Genomic DNA, 19839 nt, shown 5'->3' with positions numbered 1-19839 from the left:
ACCGACTAACCGGTTTCTTTGGTTGGAACCCCGGGCGTGTCCCGCTCCTGTCCCGGGACCCGGCCCTGCGTCGTACGTAGCTTGCTTAGCGGAGCACCCCCCCCCCCTTTTTCCCAAAGGTCTACATTTTAGGGTGTGGGCTGAGTTCTGTAAAGAGATGAGCGTGATGCCAATAAAATTTAAACAAGAACAAAACATCATTGGTCTTTGCCCTGTCTTTGTTTTTTTTTTTTCTTTTCCTTTTTTTTTTTTCTTCCTTTTTTTTTTTTTTTTTTTCTTCTTATTTTTTTTTTCCTTCTTCTTCCAGAACCTTAGCTCGGGGGAGACCATGCTGGGTGGTCCTAGGCGATGTTTTGTCGAGCACGAGAGGCGTCCTCACATCCAGTCCTGCGGCACCTGTGCTCCAGCGTACCCGAGCCACCAGCCAGAACCGGACGGCTGCCACCGACAAGCAATGCCACCCGACAAGCAATGCCCACCGACAAGCAATGCCACCGAGAAGCCATCGTATAAAATAGCAGTTGAGCCAGCGAGCGGGTCAGTGCAGGTTTTGCAAAAGGGCCTCACCGGCTTCCACCTTGAATTCTACTTTGCTACACTGTTGGCTACAGTTGCGCTTCCCCCGGCTCCTCCTCTGTTTTCTTTCCTCCCTCCCCTCGTGCCTCCTGGCGCACACTTGGAGAGTTAAAAATAGCGTTGTTGTTCTAGAAGCTCCCATGCCGCACTCTGGGAGGCCGGCCACCCCCCCCCCCCCAGCCCTGGCCGGGGGTGCGTGGTTTAAGTCTTGTCTGGTTCTGTGTTTCATGCTGGGCCTCTTGGGGTGTTACTTGGCCTCGAGGAGCACGGAAGCCTCTCCAGCTTGGACCCCTGTGTGATCCCGACCTTGAACTTGACGTGCAAACAGACATTTTCCCCCTCTCTGGTCTCTTTTTTTTTTTTTTTTTTTTTGGAGACAGAGTCTCGCTCTGTCGCCCGGGCTAGAGTGCCGTGGCGTCAGCCTCGCTCACAGCAACCTCAACCTCCTGGGCTCAAGCGATCCTCCTGCCTCAGCCTCCCGAGTAGCTGGGACTACAACCACGCCCGGCTCATTTTTGTATACATATTTTTAGTTGTCCAGCTAATTTCTTTCTATTTTTAGTAGAGACGGGGTCTCGCTCTTGCTCAGGCTGGTCTCGAACTCCTGACCTCGAGCGATCCTCCCTCCTCGGCCTCCCAGAGTGCTGGGGTGACAGGCGTGAGCCACCGCGCCGGGCCTCCTTGCCCCTTGCGTATGTAAATGGATACGGTTCCTGGAGGACCTTGTGGCTATGCTGTCCCCTCAGGAGGCCACATCGAGGTCCGGAAGAGGCACAGGCTCCCCGGAACGATGGGCCCCCAAGCTCTCGTGCCCACCTAGGGCGCTAGCTGGCTCCGTGGCGCCCCGAGGCTGCAGGGGCTCTGCGCCCAGGGGCTTGCGTGGAGCCGTGCCCGGGTCCCGGGGGGGGCGCGGGGGTCGAAACTGCAGGGAGTTTTGGGGTCGCTACAGGCGGCCTGCGGGTCCCCCCCAACCCCCAGGCTGCAGGGGTGTCCCGCTGCGCTTCTCCACGTTTTTGCATTCGGATTTTTTTTTGAGTCCTGCATTCGAATTTTTAGACTCCAGTGCGCACACACACCCACATAGCGTATTTACAAACGCTGGTCTCTCTCGCTTCTCTTGAGAACGCCTTGCACCCCCTCATGGCACCAGTCCCCCCTCTGCTGCCGCCTCCGCTCAGTTGTGTCACCTGCCCCGCCAGGTAGGCCGTGAGCTTGGGGACCCTGAGCTTGGGGACCCTGCAGAAAGCTACCGGATGCTGTGGCGCGCGGGGGCTGCACGCGGTGCACCCGATGGTTCTGTGCTCAGGCCACTCGGAAACGCCACCCCCCCGTGTCCGCGACACCACGGGGGACCGTCTGGACTCTAGGCACGGGGACGCCAGCTGGGACCAGCCGGAAGGTCCCCCCGGAAGGTGGCTCTGCTAGGTGGTGTCGCGTGCGTGGCAGGGACGCCCCAGAAGTCGCCTGCAGGTCGGCTGGCTGCGTCTTCCACGGGGACCCTGGACGCCTGAAAATCCGTGGAAGGAGACTCCGATGGTGGCCCGGCCGTGACTCGCGGGACGGAGGTCACCCTTGGAGGGGACGGACGGGGCGGGCACGTCCGACGTCCCCGCGGCACCGAGAAGGGCTCGGGGGAGCGCGCCGCCGCAGGGACGCTCCGGGGACCTGGCCCGCCTGTGACAGCACCCCAGGTGCCACCTCCGGCCCCGGGTCGGTTCCGTGCACCTGTCCCCGCGTCCCTGCCCAGCCCTGGCGACCGCCTCTTGCAGGGACACGGGGGGGGGGGGGGGACACGCGGAGAGGCGCCCCGGGAAGTCCCGCAGGCGGGGGCGCCCCCGTTTCCATGGAGACGGGGCGGGGACCTGGTGGGGGCGGGGCAGGTTTCCATGGAGACGGGGGCGGGGCCGACGTCTAACTGCCCGGGTGGCCCGGGCGGCTCCTCTTTGCAAACGCATCTGGCGCGCACGGGGCCGGTGACAGGCGACAGACAGGCCGAGCCCGGGCTGAGAAACTAGGGTGTAAACGCACAGAACACCCGAGTCGTGCAAAACGGACACGCGAGGGCGGGAGGCGGGGGTGGCCCTGCCTCGGGCGGGGGCGTTGACGGAGGGCTTCCCGGAGGAGGCGGCATCGGGTTGCTTGGCAAGAGGCGGCAGACGGGGCGCGGGAAAGTCTCCGAAGAGGGAGGATTGGTGCACGGGGATGGGGACAAGGCCTCGGCGTCTGTGAAGACCTGGTGACAGGAAGACCCCCTTAGAGGCCATCGCGGCCGTCCAGGGGACAGTCACAGTGCCACAGGAGCAGGTGTGTGGCCAGGGAGGCCCCTGGGGAAGCAGAGGCCGGTCGCCAGCGAGACTCGAGGACAAAGGCAGCAGCAGGCCGGGGACAGGCCCTGCGCACGGCCACTACTAACCTGCCAGAGGCCGGGACTTCCGATGGGAACGAGGAATGGCAGGTGACATTAGAAACGTGGGTGGCAGCCAGGCTGTGGGGGGCACGGGGTCACCATGCCTGTCCTCGCAAGACCCCAGGAAAACTGGGCGAAGGAGACTGTCCCTGGTGTGCAAGATGGGGCAGCGGGGGCTGAGCCGGGCTGGGGACGTTGGGGACAGGAAGGTCGCTGAGAGTTTGGGGGGCCCCGGGGACAGAAGCAGGCTGGCACGAAAGGGACACAGGCCCTGGGAGTCCGGCCACACAGGCCGTCCGGAAGCAAAACTGTCTTTGACGTACAGATCCCCACCGCTGCCTGGAACCGCACCGCGAGCCCCAGGGGGACTGGGACACGCCACACCGGGGGCCACACTGTGGCTGTCCCCAGTTCAATAAGTCACATCTGGGATTCCGGCCTGGACGTCCAGAGTTAGGCGCTAAGCGGACAAAAGCCCGATGCGGGGCCAGGTGTGTGGCATCCTGCTTGGGGACATAAGCGGGCACCGTTATTAGTAACTGGATTAAGAAAATTAAGTGACCAGATTTTAAAGAAGTTTTTCTAGAAGCCCAGGGGGCAGGCGGTGTGACCATAGCCCGGGAGCACCTCCGTCTGCCACCCCGCAGAGCCTGTCCCCAAATCCTTCGTGCTCTCGGTTCAGTCCCTCTGGGCAGGGCAGGGCAGGGGGCACAGGGGACAGGTTCCAATCCCCACGTCTTCCCAACTCGTCCAGCTTTTCAAGACGACAACCCCAGGTTGGGGACTGTCACTCAGCTGCTCCTGTCCTCAGTCCAGGGGTGCCGGGGTGCAGAATACACTCCCAGCCAGCCTGGGCCACTGTCCCCGTCCCACTGTCCCCGTCCCTTACTGCGATGCCAAATCCCGGCAGCTGCAGGTGTGAAGGCCGGAGGAGGGCTGGGTGTCGCAATGAGCCCTGAAAGTCCCCTCGTTAAAACGTGCACAGGGGACAGGCCTGACCCGTCCCCGTCGGGGACTCCCGTTTTGCTGGTCCCAGGCCCCCCCCCCACAGCCTCAACGGGGAAGAGGGGGCCCCGGCCCCTAACAATGTCCCCCTTTCAGGGCTACACAATACACATTTGCATCTTAAAGGCGACATGTCCCCGCAGTCCCCTTTGTGTCCCTCTGTTTCCATTTTAATCCCGAACCTGGGTCCCGCCAGCCTCGCTCCCAGCCCAGGCCGAGGCCCGGGCCAACCTCTCGGTTAAAGCCCCTTTTGGGGGGGGGACAGGCTCTGTGGCCCCCCTATCCCGCAGCAGCGGGGCCACCTGCGGACTGGCCTTCAGGCAGGCCCTTGACCCCCCGGTCCCCAGGGCGTGTGGCTCCTGCAGTCCCCTCTCAGCCCCCCGACGTGCCCTGGGCGCACGTGCACATAGACCCATTTTACAGACGGTAACACTGAGGCCCGCTCGGAGCCCACGGCTTGGGGATCCCAATCCCAGACTGCGGGCAGCGAGGACATGTCCTCGTGTCTCCTCCTCCCAGCGAGGCCACACCTGGGTCCCCTGCTTCCTCTCTGACCCTTCCTCCTCCGTCTCCAACAGAGCGTCCTCCCTGCCCCTCCCCGGGTGGCCTGGGGACCGCGTCCCTGACCCAGCCTGCTGTCACACCAGCGCCAGATCCTCTGTCCCCCGTGGCGGCCGCGCAAACCTCTGAGCCGTCCCCAGGCTTGCTGCCCACGGCTGGGATTCCACGAGAGCGTCACCCTCTACTCTCCCTGTGACAGTCCAGAAATGCAAGGCCAAGGCCGTGTGGCCGGTCATCTGGCTTCTGGCTCCGTGTCCCCGACCACCACCCCGAGCCCCCCCCCCCCCAAAAAAAAACCCCGCCCAGTGTCACCTTTTTTCCCCACCTGGCCTCAATGTCCCCATCTCCCGGCTTATTCACCTGTCAGGGGGGACGAAAGGGGACCCGTCTGTGACAGGGGACCAGGGGGGACAGAGGCCTAAGGCTGCAAATGTGCCCACCGACCACCCCCTTTTCGGGGACAGGGTCTCGCTCCTACCTGGCAACGCGGGGACCCGGCGCCCTGTCCCGCCTCCCCCGTCTGTGGCCCCGGCTGCACCCGGGCCTGGGCCCTGGGGTCACTGGGGGTGTCCCTTCCAGCTCCGGGTCCCCCGCTGCCGGACCCAGGAGGAGCTCAGGCCACCAGACTCGCAAAAAAGCCCCCTGGGAGGACGTCGCCTGGGGACCCGTCGTCTGGACCGTGTCCCCGGGATGAGTCCCCGCCCCCTCCCCCACACGGGGGGGGAGGGGAGCGGCGGGGACCTCCTCTATTTGGGGGGGCTCCCTCTGGCCCCCCTCTGTCCCCCCATGTGGCTTTGGGGGGGCACCCGGCGACAGCCACTGGCGCGACACAAACCGGGGCACTCGGCGAGGGTGGCAGCAGCCAGGCGATGTCCCCAGAGCCACCCCCCCACCCCGGTCCCCCGGTCCCCGCGGCCCGAGGGCGCCTCCCCGCGCTGTCCCCTGTGCATCCGGCGGGGGACCCGGCTCGGCGACGTCCCGCGCGGGTCCCTTGCCCCGGCCGGCCACCGGAGGGCGTGCCCTGTGTTAGTTGGGACAAATTAAAGCCGCTCCTGCGGGCGGGCCCGGGGGTCCCGGGGACCCGGCCAGGGCTCGGGGGCCGGGGGGCGCGCCGTCCCCGGCCACGTGCGACCCCCCGGGGGACGCGGCGTGTCCCCCGGGTCCCCGCTGTGGGTCCCCAAACGGGGCGCCCCCCTCCTGCCGCGCTGCCGGAGCGGAGGGTGCGGCCCCCGCGTCCCCGTTCGCCGAGGTCCCCGCGGGCGCGGGTCGCCTCCCCGCCGCCTCCGGGGCTCGGGCCGCCGGGCGGGGGCCGCGGCGACGTCGGGGACGCGCGGGCCGGGCCACCGGCGGCCGCCGAAGGGGCTCCAAGAAGCACAAGTCGGCGGCGGCGGCGGCGGACCGGGCTGTTGCTGTTCTCAACGCGGTCCGCGGCGCGGCCATAAAAGCGCGGCGCGGCGGCGGCGTCCGGCCAGAGCGCGGCGCGCACGCCCGGCGCGACCTCCAGCGGTGGCGGCGGCGGCGACAGCGGCGGCGCGCGTCCCGCCCGGGGTCCCCGCGGCCCCGCCCGACCCCCGCGCCCTGCCGCCCGGCCCCCGCGCCCGGCCGCGGCCGCTCCCGCCCGGAGCCGCCGCGCGCCCCGAGTCCCCCGGCGTCCCCGCGGCGCGTCGCCTTCCTCTTCCCGGCGCGGCCCCCCGGCTTCCGCGCGCCGCCCGCCACCAACCCGCTCGCCACCATGTCCGTGGAGCTGGAGGAGGCGCTGCCGCTCACCGCCGCCGCCGCCGAGGGCGCGGCCGGGAAGGCCACCAAGGCCGGTGGCGCCGGCCCGGCGACGCCGCCCGCGGCCCCCGAAGCGCAAGAGCGGCAGGAAGAAGAACCAGCCGGGCAAGTACAGCCAGCTGGTGGTGGACACGATCCGCAGGCTGGCGGAGCGCGGGGGCTCGTCGCTGGCCCGCGTCTACGCGGAGGCGCGACAAGTGCCCTGGTTCGACCAGCAGCACGGTCGCACCTACCTCAAATACTCGATCAAGGCGCTGGTGCAGAACGACACGCTGCTGCAGGTCAAGGGCACGGGCGCCAACGGCTCCTTCAAGCTCAACCGCAAGAAGCTGGAGGCCGCCGGGGCGACCCCGGGCGCCGGCCCGGCCACCAGGAGGGCGACCCCGGGCGCGGCCGGGCCCCGGCGCGCGGAGCGGCGACAGCAGCGGCGACAGCGGCAGCAGCAGCAGCAGCAGCAGCAGCAGCCGCCGGCGGCCCGGGCCCCGCCGAAGCGCGACAAGGGCGCGGCCGCCCGCAAGGACAAAGGGGACAAGGCCAGGAAGGCGGCGGCGGGCAAGAAGGTTAAGAAGGCGGCCAAGCCCAGCGTCCCCAAAGTCCCCAAGGGGCGCAAGTGAGCGCGCCCGGCCTGGTGTGTCCCGCTTTTGTTTTTAAGTTTCTTTTTCTAATTTTTTTAATTTTTTCTTTCGGACCCCCCCCAAGTCCAAGTGCGCGCAGGTGGCGCGCGGCGGGCTGGCCCCGGCCCGGCCGCGGGGACTGTCCCCGCGTCCCCTCCCCTCCCCCTCCCCCTCCCCGCCGCCGCCGCCGGAGGGTTTTTCAAACAGCCCCGGCGACGCCCCCATTGGCTCTCGGCCTTGGCAACGGCCGTCGTCATGGTGACCAGCCCCCGGGCGCCAATGGCCGGGGCCGCTCTCGGGGGCCGGGACGTGGCTGCGCGACAAACGTCGCCGCGGGCTCGGGGCTGCGCGGCGCGTGCGTTCATTCCGTCGGCCTGGTTGGCTTTTTTTTTTTTTGGGGGGGGGGACAATAAATCGTTGAAACCTTTGAACCCCCCTCTCTCGCTTCTTCCCGGTGCCGCGGGGTGGGACAGGGGTCCCAGGACCCCAAATGTTCCACAGGCGGCGACCCGGCAGCAGAGGTGACAGGACGCTTAAGGCCCGACCTGGGGGCGGCAGGGACAGGAAGCCCGGAGTAGGGGACGGGTCGGGACCCCCCCCATCCCAGCCGGGAAACTGAACGTTGTACCCTGGGGGGGGGTGGCGGGAGGGGACAGCCTTGCAGTGTCACACCAGACTGTGCCACCTTCCCAGAGCTTATTCTGAGTGTCAGGAGACTTTGTTTATGGTGAGAGGTGACAGGCACGAGGTTTGGCCGGGGACAGTGCGGGTGGCGCGGTCTGTCCCACCTGGAGCGCAGACGGGACCCAGAGGATTACTGGGGACTTGGGAAGAGAGTGGCTCCCGGCGCTGGGACACCCCTGGGGTCTGGCATGCGGGACAGTTGTCCCTCCAGTTGGGCCCCAGGCCAAGGTCTGTTCGGACAGACGGCCCTAAGAAGCGACAACTGCAAAATTAGGGACGCCTTTGGGGGCAGTGGTAGATACGGAAGGTTCTAGAACACTGGCTGTGTGTGCGGATCTTATACCCCCCGTGTAAGAGACTCTGGAAACTACAGGTGGGGAAAGGGCTTTGGGGCGATGGCGGGTGCAGGGGAGGGAGCCCTGCTGGGACAGAGTCCCCGGCCCGCTGGTGTCCCTGATCTGGCCCTCCACGGTCCCCTTGTCCCCTGCGTACAGGTGGGGTCGACAGGGAGGCAGCCCCTGGGTCCCCTGGGCAACTGGCCACTCCGTTCCCTGCTCAAGTCTCTGCCACACGGGAGGCCGCTCCCTGCTCGCATGGCACTGCGTGGCCGGGTGCCACATGCAGTCCCCTACCTGCCCTGTCCTGAGCGCTGGGGACACAGCAGTGGCCAAAAACAGCCCAGGTGCCTGCCCGGCCCCCCTCCCCCCAGCTTCCCGAGCAGAAGGGTGACCGATGCAGGCAGGGAACACTGTCACTGGGACACGGCTAGACTGGACTGGGGCTGTCTGGGGTCTGCGGGCACTTTGGAGGCAGGTGACCCTGCATCAGAGACTGTCCCTCTCTGTGGCCAGCCCATGTCCCGGCCACCAGCAGCTGGCCTGGGAATCAGCGTTGTGACCGGCTCCCAGGTGGTTCGGAGCTTCAGAGACGGCTGGGCAGGGCTGTGGCCGGGGACAATGCCCCCTGCTGCGTCCTCCAAGAGAACTTGAGCCCCCGGCCTTCCACTTTGCTGCCATCACTGTAATTTTCCCTTGGGGACCCGGCTGGCCCCTCCCACACCCAGTCTTGGGCCACAGGGGTCTGGGGGGGTCTGCCGCCTCCAGCCCTGGCGATGGTCATTGTCACCCAAGACCTGGCTAATGAGTATTTAGTCGGTTATTCACTTGGCCACGGTGATTGGGTCAGAAATGGGTTCTTTCGGCCCGGGCGCGGTGGCTCATGCCTGTCATCCCAGCACTCTGGGGAGACCAGGCTGGACAACATAGCAAGACCCCATCTCTAAATAAAATACAAAAAAAATCAGGCCGGGCGCAGTGGCTCACGCCTGTCACCCCAGCACTCTGGGAGGCCGAGGCGGGAGGATCGCTCGAGGTCAGGAGTTCGAGACCAGCCTGAGCAAGAGCGGGACCCCGTCTCTACTAAAAATAGAAAGAAATGAGCTGGACAGCTAAAAATATATATAGAAAAAAAATGAGCCGGGCGTGGTGGCGCATGCCTGTCGTCCCAGCTACTCGGGAGGCTGAGGCAGGAGGATCGCTGGAGCCCGGGAGGCTGAGGCTGCTGTGAGCGAGGCTGACGCCACGGCACTCTAGCCCGGGCGACAGAGCCAGACTCTGTCTCAAAAAAAAAAAAACAAAAAAGAAAAAAAAAGAAAAAGAAAAATGGGTTCTTGACCTCGGTGGGCTTGATGAGAGTCAGCCGTGGGACTTTTCCTGGAATGATTGAGAAACGGCTGCTCTGTCCCCTGGGATCACTAAACGGTAGGGCCAGAGTCACCATCTTTGTCAACACACGGGGCAAAGGAACCAAGGCCGAGAGAACTGGCGCCAGGCAACGTGCAGATGCGTGACGACATTAACGGAGCTGCTGGATCCAGCCGTGCCTGAAGCCCTGCTCGACCCGGCCATCGCGTGCACCGATACGCTGCTGCTTGCATGCGCCAGTCTGAACTGGGTTTCTGTCGCCTGCGTCCTGGTCCCTCACTCCTTTGACTCACCGTCCCCAAACTCGCATCCTGGACCTTGTCAAATTGCTCTTCCTCCAAACCCACCTAATGTCCCACTCCCCGCCCCGAGTCCCCGCGCGCCTCCTTTCTTCCCAGCTTGCTTGGGGGCCTCAGTGACCTGGATGACAGGGTCTCGAGACCCTGGTCAACCTCCCTGGACCAACCAACCTGGCCTGAACTTGTCCCTCCGCCAGCGTAGGGCGTGGCGCGGGGCACGTGGCCTGCGGGGGAGGGTCCGAGCACAGCCACCTCCCTGTCCCAGGCATCAGGGGGACATCGAGAGGCAGCAGAGAGGCCCTGGCTCTTCCCGCGGCAACTGCTGTTGGGGCCACTCGCAAAATGGGGACAGTGACACTTGCAGACGTATGCGACACCAGAAGGAGATGTCATATGTCAAGGGCCCAGACCACAGTCATTCACTCAGCACCCACAGGCTGGGGACCCCCTTGTCGCAGACTGTGCCAGGCTGGGGGCGGAGGGGACAGAGGCAGCGACAGGGACTTGCCCACCTGCAGACCAATGACAGATAATCCAGCAACTTCCAGGGAGGGACATTCCGGACTGGGGGGTGGGGGAGGGGGGGACCTCGCACCAGCGCAGGCCCCGAGGTCTGGAGGACCTGTCACCTGTCCCCGTGGCCTTTGCTTTTCCGATCTGACCTTTTACCAACAGATCCCCTACTGGAATGTTCCCTGGGGATCGCTACTTTGTCCCATTTCCCTTTGTTTTCCGGGGCTGCCGTCCCCCCCCTGCGTCCCGGGGCTGCAAAGTAGGAAAAGCAGCAAAGCGCACACGCGTCGGCGCAGGGACAGTGACCGCGGCGCGGCCACCCCGCCCCGCCCCGCCCGCCCCGGCCGGAAGCGACGCCGCGCGCATTGGGAACTGGGAGCCCACGGGGAGCGGGCCCGGGGCGGAGACCCCAGCCGGCCCGCGCGCGCGCGCCCGCCAGCCTCCCGCCGCCCCGCCCCGCGCGGGGGCGCGCAGCGCAGCGCCGCTCGCTCCCATTGGCGGGCGCCGGCGCGAGCTGGCCTCTGATTGGCGGGAATTCCGATCCCTCATTTGCATACGGCCCCGGGCCCGCGCCCCCGCGCGCGGCGGGATCGCGCAGCGCCGCCCCGTCCTCCCCGGCCGCTTCCCTGCGCCGTGTCTCCCTCCCCGGGGGGGTGCCCGGGGGCGGCCTTGCGGGGCGCCCCGTCATGTCATTCCCCGCCACGCCACTGTCACTCGGTCCCCGGCTAATTAACGCCTGCAGGGTCCCCGCTCGGGTCCCTGCTGCAGCACGGGGCTGGGCGCCCCGCAAGTGCTCAGAGTCACCGCGCAGTATTACCGCATCTACTGTTAACACGGGGAGAAGATAAAGGCAAAAAGAGGACAAGTGCTCAAAGTCACCGCGCAGTATTTCCGCATCTACTGTTAACATGGGGAGAAGGTAAAGGCAAAAGGGGTGACAAGTGCTCAGAGTCACCGGACTGTATTTCCGCATCTACTGTTAACACGGGGAGAAGGTAAAGGCAAAAAGGGGACAAGTGCTCAAAGTCACCACGCAGTATTACCGCATCTACTGTTAACACGGGGAGAAGGTAAAGGCAAAAAGGGGACAAGTGCTCAAAGTCACCGCGCAGTATTACCGCATCTACTGTTAACACGGGGAGAAGGTAAAGGCAAAAAGGGGACAAGTGCTCAGAGTCACCGCGCAGTATTACCGCATCTACTGTTAACACGGGGAGAAGGTAAAGGCAAAAAGGGGACAAGTGCTCAAAGTCACCGCGCAGTATTACCGCATCTACTGTTAACACGGGGAGAAGATAAAGGCAAAAGGGGGGCAAGTGCTCAGTGTCACCGGACTGTATTTCCGCATCTACTGTTAACATGAGCAGAAGGTCAAGGCAAAAAGGGGACAAGTGCTCAAAGTCACCGCACAGTATTTCTGCATCTACTGTTAACACGGGGGAGAAGATGAAGGCAAAAATGTGGCTCTTGCTTTGATGGGACTAAGGATCCGGGCGAGTGCTCCCCGCGGTAGGGGACAGGGCTGGCCCCCCGCACTCCGCTCTCAAGCCCCACGCTCAGGCTGGTTTCAAGCCGAAGGATTCAGGCAACCCCCAAGTGTTACGAGTGAGGACGGGGACGCGACAAGGACCCCCCGCCCGCCCCGGCCTTTCTGGAACGTCGTCCTCAGACAGCCCCAGCGCCCCGTTGGTCACCAAACCCACACGTTAGGACCGAGGCCGGGAGAAAACCGGGGAAGATCCAGAACTCTCCACCGCCCCCCCCACAAGCATCCTTTTCCGAAACGAAGGCGGAGGTTTAGCAAATATAATTTACTCAGGGAAAAAAAAAAAATACATTTTTAGGAACTTATTCTAGAAGACAGAAAGGAACCAGAGCACCGGGTCAGGGGTGAGAGGTCCCAGCGGGTCACACCGGCTTCAGAGAAGACCGGAAAGGGTGGGCGCAGTGCCCCATGGGGTGCTCACACCCCGCAGTGGCAGCCACCGCCTCTGCCAAGGCTGCCCCCCAGCCCCACGGGGGGCCCCTTCCCCGTAAGCCCACAGCTGTCGGCTGTCACCGTGCCACCTCCTAAAACACACACACACACACATACGATGCAAGAAGCTGTCGTCACGGAGAGCAGCGGGCGCAGGACGCGCCGCCCTGGGTTCCTGGAAGTCCCGTGCCGTCACTGGCTGTGGGCCAGCTTGGCCGCAGGCTCCTCCTCTTCTCGCTTCAGCCAGCGCTGCAGGAGCCCCGCCCCGCCTCTCTTGCGAGGGAGCGGGCTGTGCTGCAGGAACTGGCTGGACCACCGAGGCACGCCCGACTCTTCCTTCTCGGGTGTTTTCGGCTCTTCCTTTGTGGGCGACTTCGTGGCCAGCCACTGCAGCATCTTCTGGCTGCTGCCGCCTGGCGCGGGCTCCTGGGAGAAGGAGGAAAAGCTCAGAGAGTCCAGCTCACGCTTTTGGGAAGAGGCCAAGGCTCAGGGAAGACACAGAGGCGGGGGGGTGGGAAGAGCAGAGGGGACCCCGAGGGGCGGGGGAGCAACTCTCAGAGAAGGTTCTGCAGAGGTTCAAATTAACGTTCTGTTTGTAGGCCGGGCGCGGTGGCTCACGCCTGTCATCCCGGCACTCTGGGAGGCCGAGGCGGGAGGATCGCTCGAGGTCAGGAGTTGGAGACCAGCCTGAGCAAGAGCGAGACCCCGTCTCTACTAAAAAAAAAAATAAAAAGAAATTAGCTGGACAACTAAAAATATATATAGAAAAAAATGAGCCGGGCGTGGTGGCGCATGCCTGTAGTCCCAGCTACTCGGGAGGCTGAGGCAGGAGGATCGCTGGAGCCCAGGAGGTTGAGGCTGCTGTGAGCGAGGCTGACGCCACGGCACTCTAGCCCGGGCGACAGAGCCAGACTCTGTCTCAAAAAAAAAAAGACGAAAAGCCCAAAGGACTAGAGAAGTCACAGGCCCCTACCTACCTTCTTGACCACCAAATCGACGGGAGCCAGGCACTCGGGGGTGTTGTTTCTGGAGTTGTTCACCACGGGGGACACGGGGTGGAAGGTGATGTTCTCCGTGGGGTGAATTAGCTTCATGGCTTCCTGAGCTGAGACCTCGCCAAAGTCCAGCCATTTAGAGACCGCCTCGTCCCCATCCAATATGGCGGGCATCCTAGCCAGCGAGGTCAGGGTACGGGGTGGGAGAGGCAGAAGCAGGGGAAGAGGAGAGGGGAGAGAGACTTGAGCCCGCTGAACACACTGGATCAAATATTTCATTTTGATGACACACACACCTGTGATAAGCACTGCGAGGCCGAGGCGGGAGGATCGCTTGAGGCCGGGAGTTCAAGACCAGCCTGGGCAACATAGTGAGACCCCCATGTCTGCAAAAACTGAAAAAACTACCCGGGCGTGGTGGCGCCTGCCTGTAGTCCCAGCTACTCGGGAGGCTGAGGCAGGAGGATCGCTTGAGGCCAGGAGTTGGAGGCTGCTGTGAGCGAGGCTGAGGCCACGGCACTCTAGCCCGGGCGACAGAGCGAGACCTTGTCTCCAAAAACAATAATAATAAATAAACGCAGGTCTCAAAGGAACTACGTTCAAGGGCAAAAGAACAGACCCCGGGATTTGAGACCGCAAAGGACCAAAAACTGTGCATAACTTTCCTTCCACAGCTTCATAGGAACTCGTGAGCCGGAATTCTCCTAACACCCACTTCTGCAAGCAAACTTCAGGTCTTACTCAAGATAAAGTGCGGTATTTCCTGCAGATTTTATGATTTCTTAACCACTTGGCGTGAATAAAACAGTGCCGCTGATTTTATTAGGGTCCTATTATTTTTTAATGTAGCACTGACAAAGTTTTTATTTTTATTTATTTATTTCTTTGAGACAGAGTCTGGCTCTGTCGCCCGGGCTAGAGTGCCGTGGCGTCAGCCTCGCTCACGGCAGCCTCAGCCTCCTGGGCTCAAGCGATCCTCCTGCCTCAGCCTCCCGGGTAGCTGGGACGACAGGCATGTGCCACCACGCCCGGCTCAATTTTTCTATATATATTTTAGCTGTCCAGCTAATTTCTTTCTATTTTTTCAGTAGAGACGGGGTCTCGCTCTTGCTCAGGCTGGTCTCGAACGCCTGACCTCGAGCGATCCTCCCGCCTCGGCCTCCCAGAGTGCTGGGGTGACAGGCGTGAGCCACCGTGCCCGGCCAACAAAGTTTTTAAGTCTGTCTGTTTAAACCCACTTTCCCCATCACTTATGTGGTTTTTATTGTACCATTTTGCATCGTGGGATGACTTTCAGCCACGTGTGTCATGTTAGAGCTGAACTGACTATGACTGTATTTTTCAGAACGACTCAGTTTCCTAGACTCCAAAGCTACCTAACTAGGAGGATGGAGGACAAATCCTCCTTTGAAGCCTTCTGGATCCAGGGAAGAGCGCGACTCGCCTGTGGTGGATGTCGCTCAGGCGCTTGCAGGAGTCCACGGTGAGGATGGTGTAGGAATACAGGACCTCTCCGCCCTCCGGGGGCTCCCAGCAGTCGAAGATCCCGGCCATGGTCAGCAGCCTCCAGTCATCCCAGACCTTCTCCCGGCTCTCAGCGCCGTCTGCAGACTGGAAGCGAAACACACGAGCAGGTTAGATGCGCTCACAGCAGCCTCCAACTCCAACTCCGGCTCAAGTGATCCTCCTGCCTCAGCCTCCCGAGTAGCTGGGACCACAGGCATGCGCCACCACGCCCGGCTCATTTTTTCTATATATATTTTTAGCTGTCCAGATCATTTCTTTCTATTTTTAGTAGAGACGGGTCTCGCTCTTGCTCAGGCTGGTCTCGAACTCCTGACCTCGAGCGATCCTCCCGCCTCGGCCTCCCAGAGTGCTAGGCACACTATGGACTATTATTCAGCCACAAAAGGGAAGGAAGTTCTGATCCATATCAAACGTGGATGAACCCTGAAAACATTACGCTAAGTGAAAGAAGCCAGTCACAAAAAACCAAATATCGTATGATTCTATTTTTAGAAAATGTCTAAAATAGACAAATCTACAGAGACAGAAAGTAGACTCCGGGGAGTGAAAAGTGAAGAGCGACTGCTAATGGATTATGGAGTTTCTTTCTAGAGTGAAGAAAATATTCTAAAATTAGTGGCAATGGCTGCACACCTTTGATAGACTAAGACATCCCTGAATTTGTTTTTTTTTTTGTTTCTTTTGAGACAGAGTCTCGCTTTGTTGTCCGGGCTAGAGTGAGTGCCGTGGCGTCAGCCTCACTCACAGCAACCTCCAACTCCTGGGCTGAAGCGATCCTCCTGCCTCAGCCTCCCGGGTAGCTGGGACTACAGGCATGCGCCACCACGCCCGGCTCATTTTTTATATATATATATTTTAGTTGGCCAGATAATTTCTTTCTATTTTTAGTAGAGACGGGGTCTCGCTCTTGCTCAGGCTGGTCTTGAACTCCTGACCTCGAGCGATCCTCCCGCCTCGGCCTCCCAGAGTGCTGGGATGACAGGCGTGTGCCCCCGCGCCCGGCCGACATCCCTGAATTTGGATAATTTGTTTCCCTGCACCTTTCCAGATATATACTGCGGGTGCCGATGGTGATACCTTCTCCGTTTTGACCTGGGGGAAGTAGATGAAGTACGGCTGCCGCTGGTTTGTCCCCTGACATCTCTGCCACTCGTAGAATCCGTCTGCTAAGACGACGCAGCGTCTGCCCTTGCCAAGCGGCACCTGAGGGGAAATGGGCACAAGACGTGGTCTTAGGGACACAGTCACGCTTCACGGGCTGCCGTTACGTGGAACTTCAGTTAGAATCTCACACTCAAAAGTGTGACCTTAGAACACGTACTTGATTTCTCTGTACACCTCCCTTTTCTTGTGTATAAAGTCACAACTCACACACACAGATGTGGAAAAGATTAAATAACGCACACACGAGCCGCCAGCTCTTTTCTAGAAAGTACTTACGGCATCGAGTCTCCGAAGTTGACTCCCTAGTATGCACCCCCTACGCAGCCCCCCACACTGAATCCGGCTGGCTCTGTCTAGCCAGAACGCAGAAGCGATGCTGCCTCACTGCAAAGGCTGGGACTCCAAGCCTAGAAGCTTCTATCTTGCTCTGTTGCATCGCCAGCTCTGGGATGTATAAGTCACCATGCCAGAAACCTGACGACCCCGACACCCCGCTAAGCTAGGCATGTGGAAAGGCTTCCAGCTGTTTCTGCCACCCCTCTGAGGTGCCAGATGTGAGTGGAGGAGCCATCGGGAACATCCAGGCCCGGCGGCCACCTGATCACAACTCTGTAAGAATATCTGAGTGAAAACTGCCCAGCTGAGCTCAGTCAGGCCAGAGAATGTGAGTGGTTTGTTTGGAACCACTAAGTGTCAGTGTGGTTTGTTATGCGGTAACAGAACAGCTCTCCACGTTAACAGCTGGGGAGACTCTCTGTTTTTGTTGTTGTTGTTTTTTTTTTTTTTGAGACAGAGTCTGGCTCTGTCGCCCGGGCTAGAGTGCCGTGGCGTCAGCCTCGCTCACAGCAGCCTCAGACTCCTGGGCTCAAGCGATCCTCCTGCCTCAGCCTCCCGAGTAGCTGGGACTACAGGCATGCGCCACCACGCCCGGCCAATTTTTCTATATATATTTTTAGCTGCCCAGATCATTTCTTTCTACTTTTAGTAGAGACGGGGTCTCGCTCTTGCTCAGGCTGGTCTCGAACTCCTGACCTCGAGCGATCCACCCGCCTCGGCCTCCCAGAGTGCTGGGATGACAGGCGTGAGCCACCGTGCCCGGCCTCGCTCTGGAAACTTGTTTTATCTCTCAGGGACACGAGGCCCTGACAGCCCTGTTAGCAAAAAAGAACAGAGTGTGCACCTTCTCCCCAGACCGGCTACCCACCTTGAACGACCGTTTCTCCATAATGGTGTCACTGCGACAGTTGGTGGTATTGAACTGCAGCTTGGAGGGATCATCTTTGAACCAAGAGGGGACCAGGCCCCATCGCATGGGAGCAATGATGCGCTCGGATGAGTCTGCGTCCTGCCACAGGAGAAAGGTTAAGATCTGGTGAGGAGATCATGATGAAATTGAGAAAACCGGAGGCCGGGGTGGGAGGATCGCTCGAGGTCAGGAGTTCGAGACCAGCCTGAGCAAGAGCGAGACTTCATCTCTACTAAAAATAGAAAGAAATTAGCTGGACAACTAAAATATATAGAGAAAAAAATGAGCCGGGCGTGGTGGCGCATGCCTGTGGTCCCAGCTACTCGGGAGGCTGAGGCAGGAGGATCGCAGGAGCCCAGGAGTCTGAGGCTGCTGTGAGCGAGGCTGACGCCACGGCACTCTAGCCCGGGCGACAGAGCGAGACTCTGTCTCAAAAAAAAAAAAAACCAACCAAAAAAACCAAAGAATTATCCTGGCCAAAATGTTAATGGTGTGCAGATTGAGAAATCCTACTCTCGCAAGTCCCGTTGATCACTTTTGAGTGTGTTCACCGAACAACTGTCAACCAAACCCAAACGTGAGGGCAATGAATAGAAACTGGCCGAGAAGCCAATATACTGAAAATATTGCTCAGTATTAGTCATCTTTTCTCTGCCTTTTTGGACTTCTGAACAGAACAGCTGGTAGCCCTGGGGTGGCTCAGTGAAAGAGGAAGTCATTTGCAAATCTGTGGTTTCAATTGTCAATGTCGCAATCTACACACACATGCTGGCCGTTGACGATTTGAATGAGCTGCTGCAATGGTTCCAATTTTGCTTTATAACTCGTAGGTTTGAGAAAAATGAAATATCAAATATTTCCATCTTTACATCTGCTAAACCAATTTTTCTTCCAGCTAACGTTCTATAATTCTAGAGGTAGTATGAAGAGCACTAGGGCTAAAAATCAATAAGGCTCATATACTTAATCCTTCTCTGCATTCTAACCTTGAATTATGCCTTCCTTTTATCTTTTCCCTTCCCCTTCAAGGTTCTCCACGATATTTCATCTGGATTTCCCTCTCACTCAAAAAAGTTTCAACACGGAAGTACGCACCCTCTAAAAGTAACGCGTGAATAAACTATTTCATGTAAATGGCTCCGTTCAACCAAAAAGATCGTTATTTGGTATATTTAGTTCACAACAATGTGATCCCTTAGATCAACTTGGACTGATCTGAAAAACAATAATAGAAAAAAATAGGCCGGGCGCGGTGGCTCACGCCTGTCACCCCAGCACTCTGGGAGGCCGAGGTGGGAGGATCGCTCGAGGTCAGGAGTTGCAGACCAGCCTGGGCAAGAGAGCGAGACCCCGTCTCTACTAAAAATAGAAAGAAATTAGCTGGGCAACTAAAATATATAGAGAAAAAAAAAAATGAGCCGGGCGTGGTGGCGCATGCCTGTCGTCCCTGCTACTCGGGAGGCTGAGGCAGGAGGATCGCTTGAGCCCAGGAGGCTGAGGCTGCTGTGAGCGAGGCTGACGCCACGGCACTCTAGCCCGGGTGACAGAGGGAGACTGTCTCATGAATGAATGAATGAATGAATGAATGAGTAACTATCATCCCAGAGGCTGAGAATCCACCAAACCCAGCAGCAGCGAGGACGACACCACGGGGACGCGGGGCAAGGGGACAGTGTGACGCAAAGCCGGTTACCTTCTCGAAGTGCAGCCGCGACAGCAGCACGGGGCTGCGGGACTGAGGGCTCTTGTTGTACGAGGGACAATACTTATCCGGGTCCCTCCAGGCCGGGAGCCGCTGCTGGCCCCGCCGGTCCCGATAGGCGCAAGCTCGAGTGAGGACGTCCCTGGGGAGGTGACACGACGTGCGCCCACACATTCTGCGGCCCCGTCTCTCGCGACCTTCCTGTCACCAAACGTAAGGAAGCGGTTTGTGCATCTCACATTCGACGTCCCTTTCGATCCCCGCAGGGCCCCGCGCTCCGGCCGCGGCTCCGTGTCACCCCCCGGTGTGACGTCTTTAGCCACCAGCTCCTTCCGCGGGGGGACCCGCTGTCCCCCGTCCCCCAGTCCTTGTGTGACCCGGCGGCGGCGACCGGAAACCGCCTCCCTCCGCCCCGGCCGGCCCCGCCGGTCCCCGCCGCCCGCGTCGCCTCCCCTCGGCCCCGTCCCCGTCCCCGGGCTCCCCGCGTCGCCTCCCCTCCGCCCGGGCGTCCCCAGAGCGTCGCCTCCCCTCCGCCCGGTCCCCGGCCCCGCCGCCCCGCGTCGCCCGCCCTCACAGCGGCCGCGTCGCCTTGGCCTCCGCTCCCGCCTCGCCGGCGCCCTCGCGACCCCCGCGCTCCTCGCGCCAGGCCCCGCCCCCAGGGGTCAGCCCCGCCCTCCCAGCGCCAGGCCCCGCCCCCAGAGGTCAGCCCCGCGCTCCCGGCGCCAGGCCCCGCCCCCAGGGGTCAGCCCCGCGCTCCTGGCGTCAGGCCTCGCCCTCCAGACACCAGGCCCCGCCCCCAGAGCTCACCCGGCGCTCCCGACGCCAGGCCCCGCCCCCAGAGGTCAGCCCAGCCCTCCCGGCGTCAGGCCCCGCCCTCAGAGGTCAGCCCCCCCCCCCGGCGTCAGGCCCCGCCCCCAGAGGTCAGCCCCCCCTCCCGGCGTCAGGCCCCGCCCTCAGACGTCAGCCCCCCCCTCCCGGCGTCAGGCCCCGCCCCCAGAGGCCACCCCGCACTCCCGGCTCCAGGCCCCGCCCTCCCAGCGGAAGGCCCCGCCCCCGAGGTCAGCCCCGCCCCCTTGGCGGGGTCACTGG

The 19839-nt window shown here is 61.6% G+C and overlaps 2 protein-coding genes across 2 annotated transcripts; one reads left to right on the top strand and one right to left on the bottom strand.

Annotated features, from left to right (window-relative positions):
• Positions 1-6195: 6195 nt before the first annotated feature.
• Positions 6196-7370, top strand: LOC123625651 (histone H1.10). Its single transcript, XM_045534182.1, is given in 2 exon segments — positions 6196-6389; positions 6391-7370. Coding segments are annotated over 2 exon segments (657 nt in total). The 5' UTR covers positions 6196-6281; the 3' UTR covers positions 6940-7370.
• Positions 7371-12211: 4841 nt separating this feature from the next.
• On the bottom strand, positions 12212-19378 carry HMCES (5-hydroxymethylcytosine binding, ES cell specific). The gene is made up of 7 exons (XM_045534181.1): positions 19325-19378; positions 18742-18951; positions 17007-17147; positions 15716-15841; positions 14556-14722; positions 13094-13286; positions 12212-12542 (listed from the first exon to the last, which is right to left on the bottom strand). Exons 2-7 carry the CDS (start codon positions 18922-18924, stop codon positions 12309-12311), a joined length of 1044 nt encoding a protein of 347 aa, XP_045390137.1. The 5' UTR covers positions 18925-18951; positions 19325-19378; the 3' UTR covers positions 12212-12308.
• Positions 19379-19839: the final 461 nt, after the last annotated feature.

The sequence above is a fragment of the Lemur catta genome, chromosome 21, assembly GCF_020740605.2.
Source record: "Lemur catta isolate mLemCat1 chromosome 21, mLemCat1.pri, whole genome shotgun sequence".
In the NCBI taxonomy this organism is placed as follows: Eukaryota; Metazoa; Chordata; class Mammalia; order Primates; family Lemuridae; genus Lemur; species Lemur catta.
This window is presented reverse-complemented; position numbering and strand designations above follow the sequence as displayed.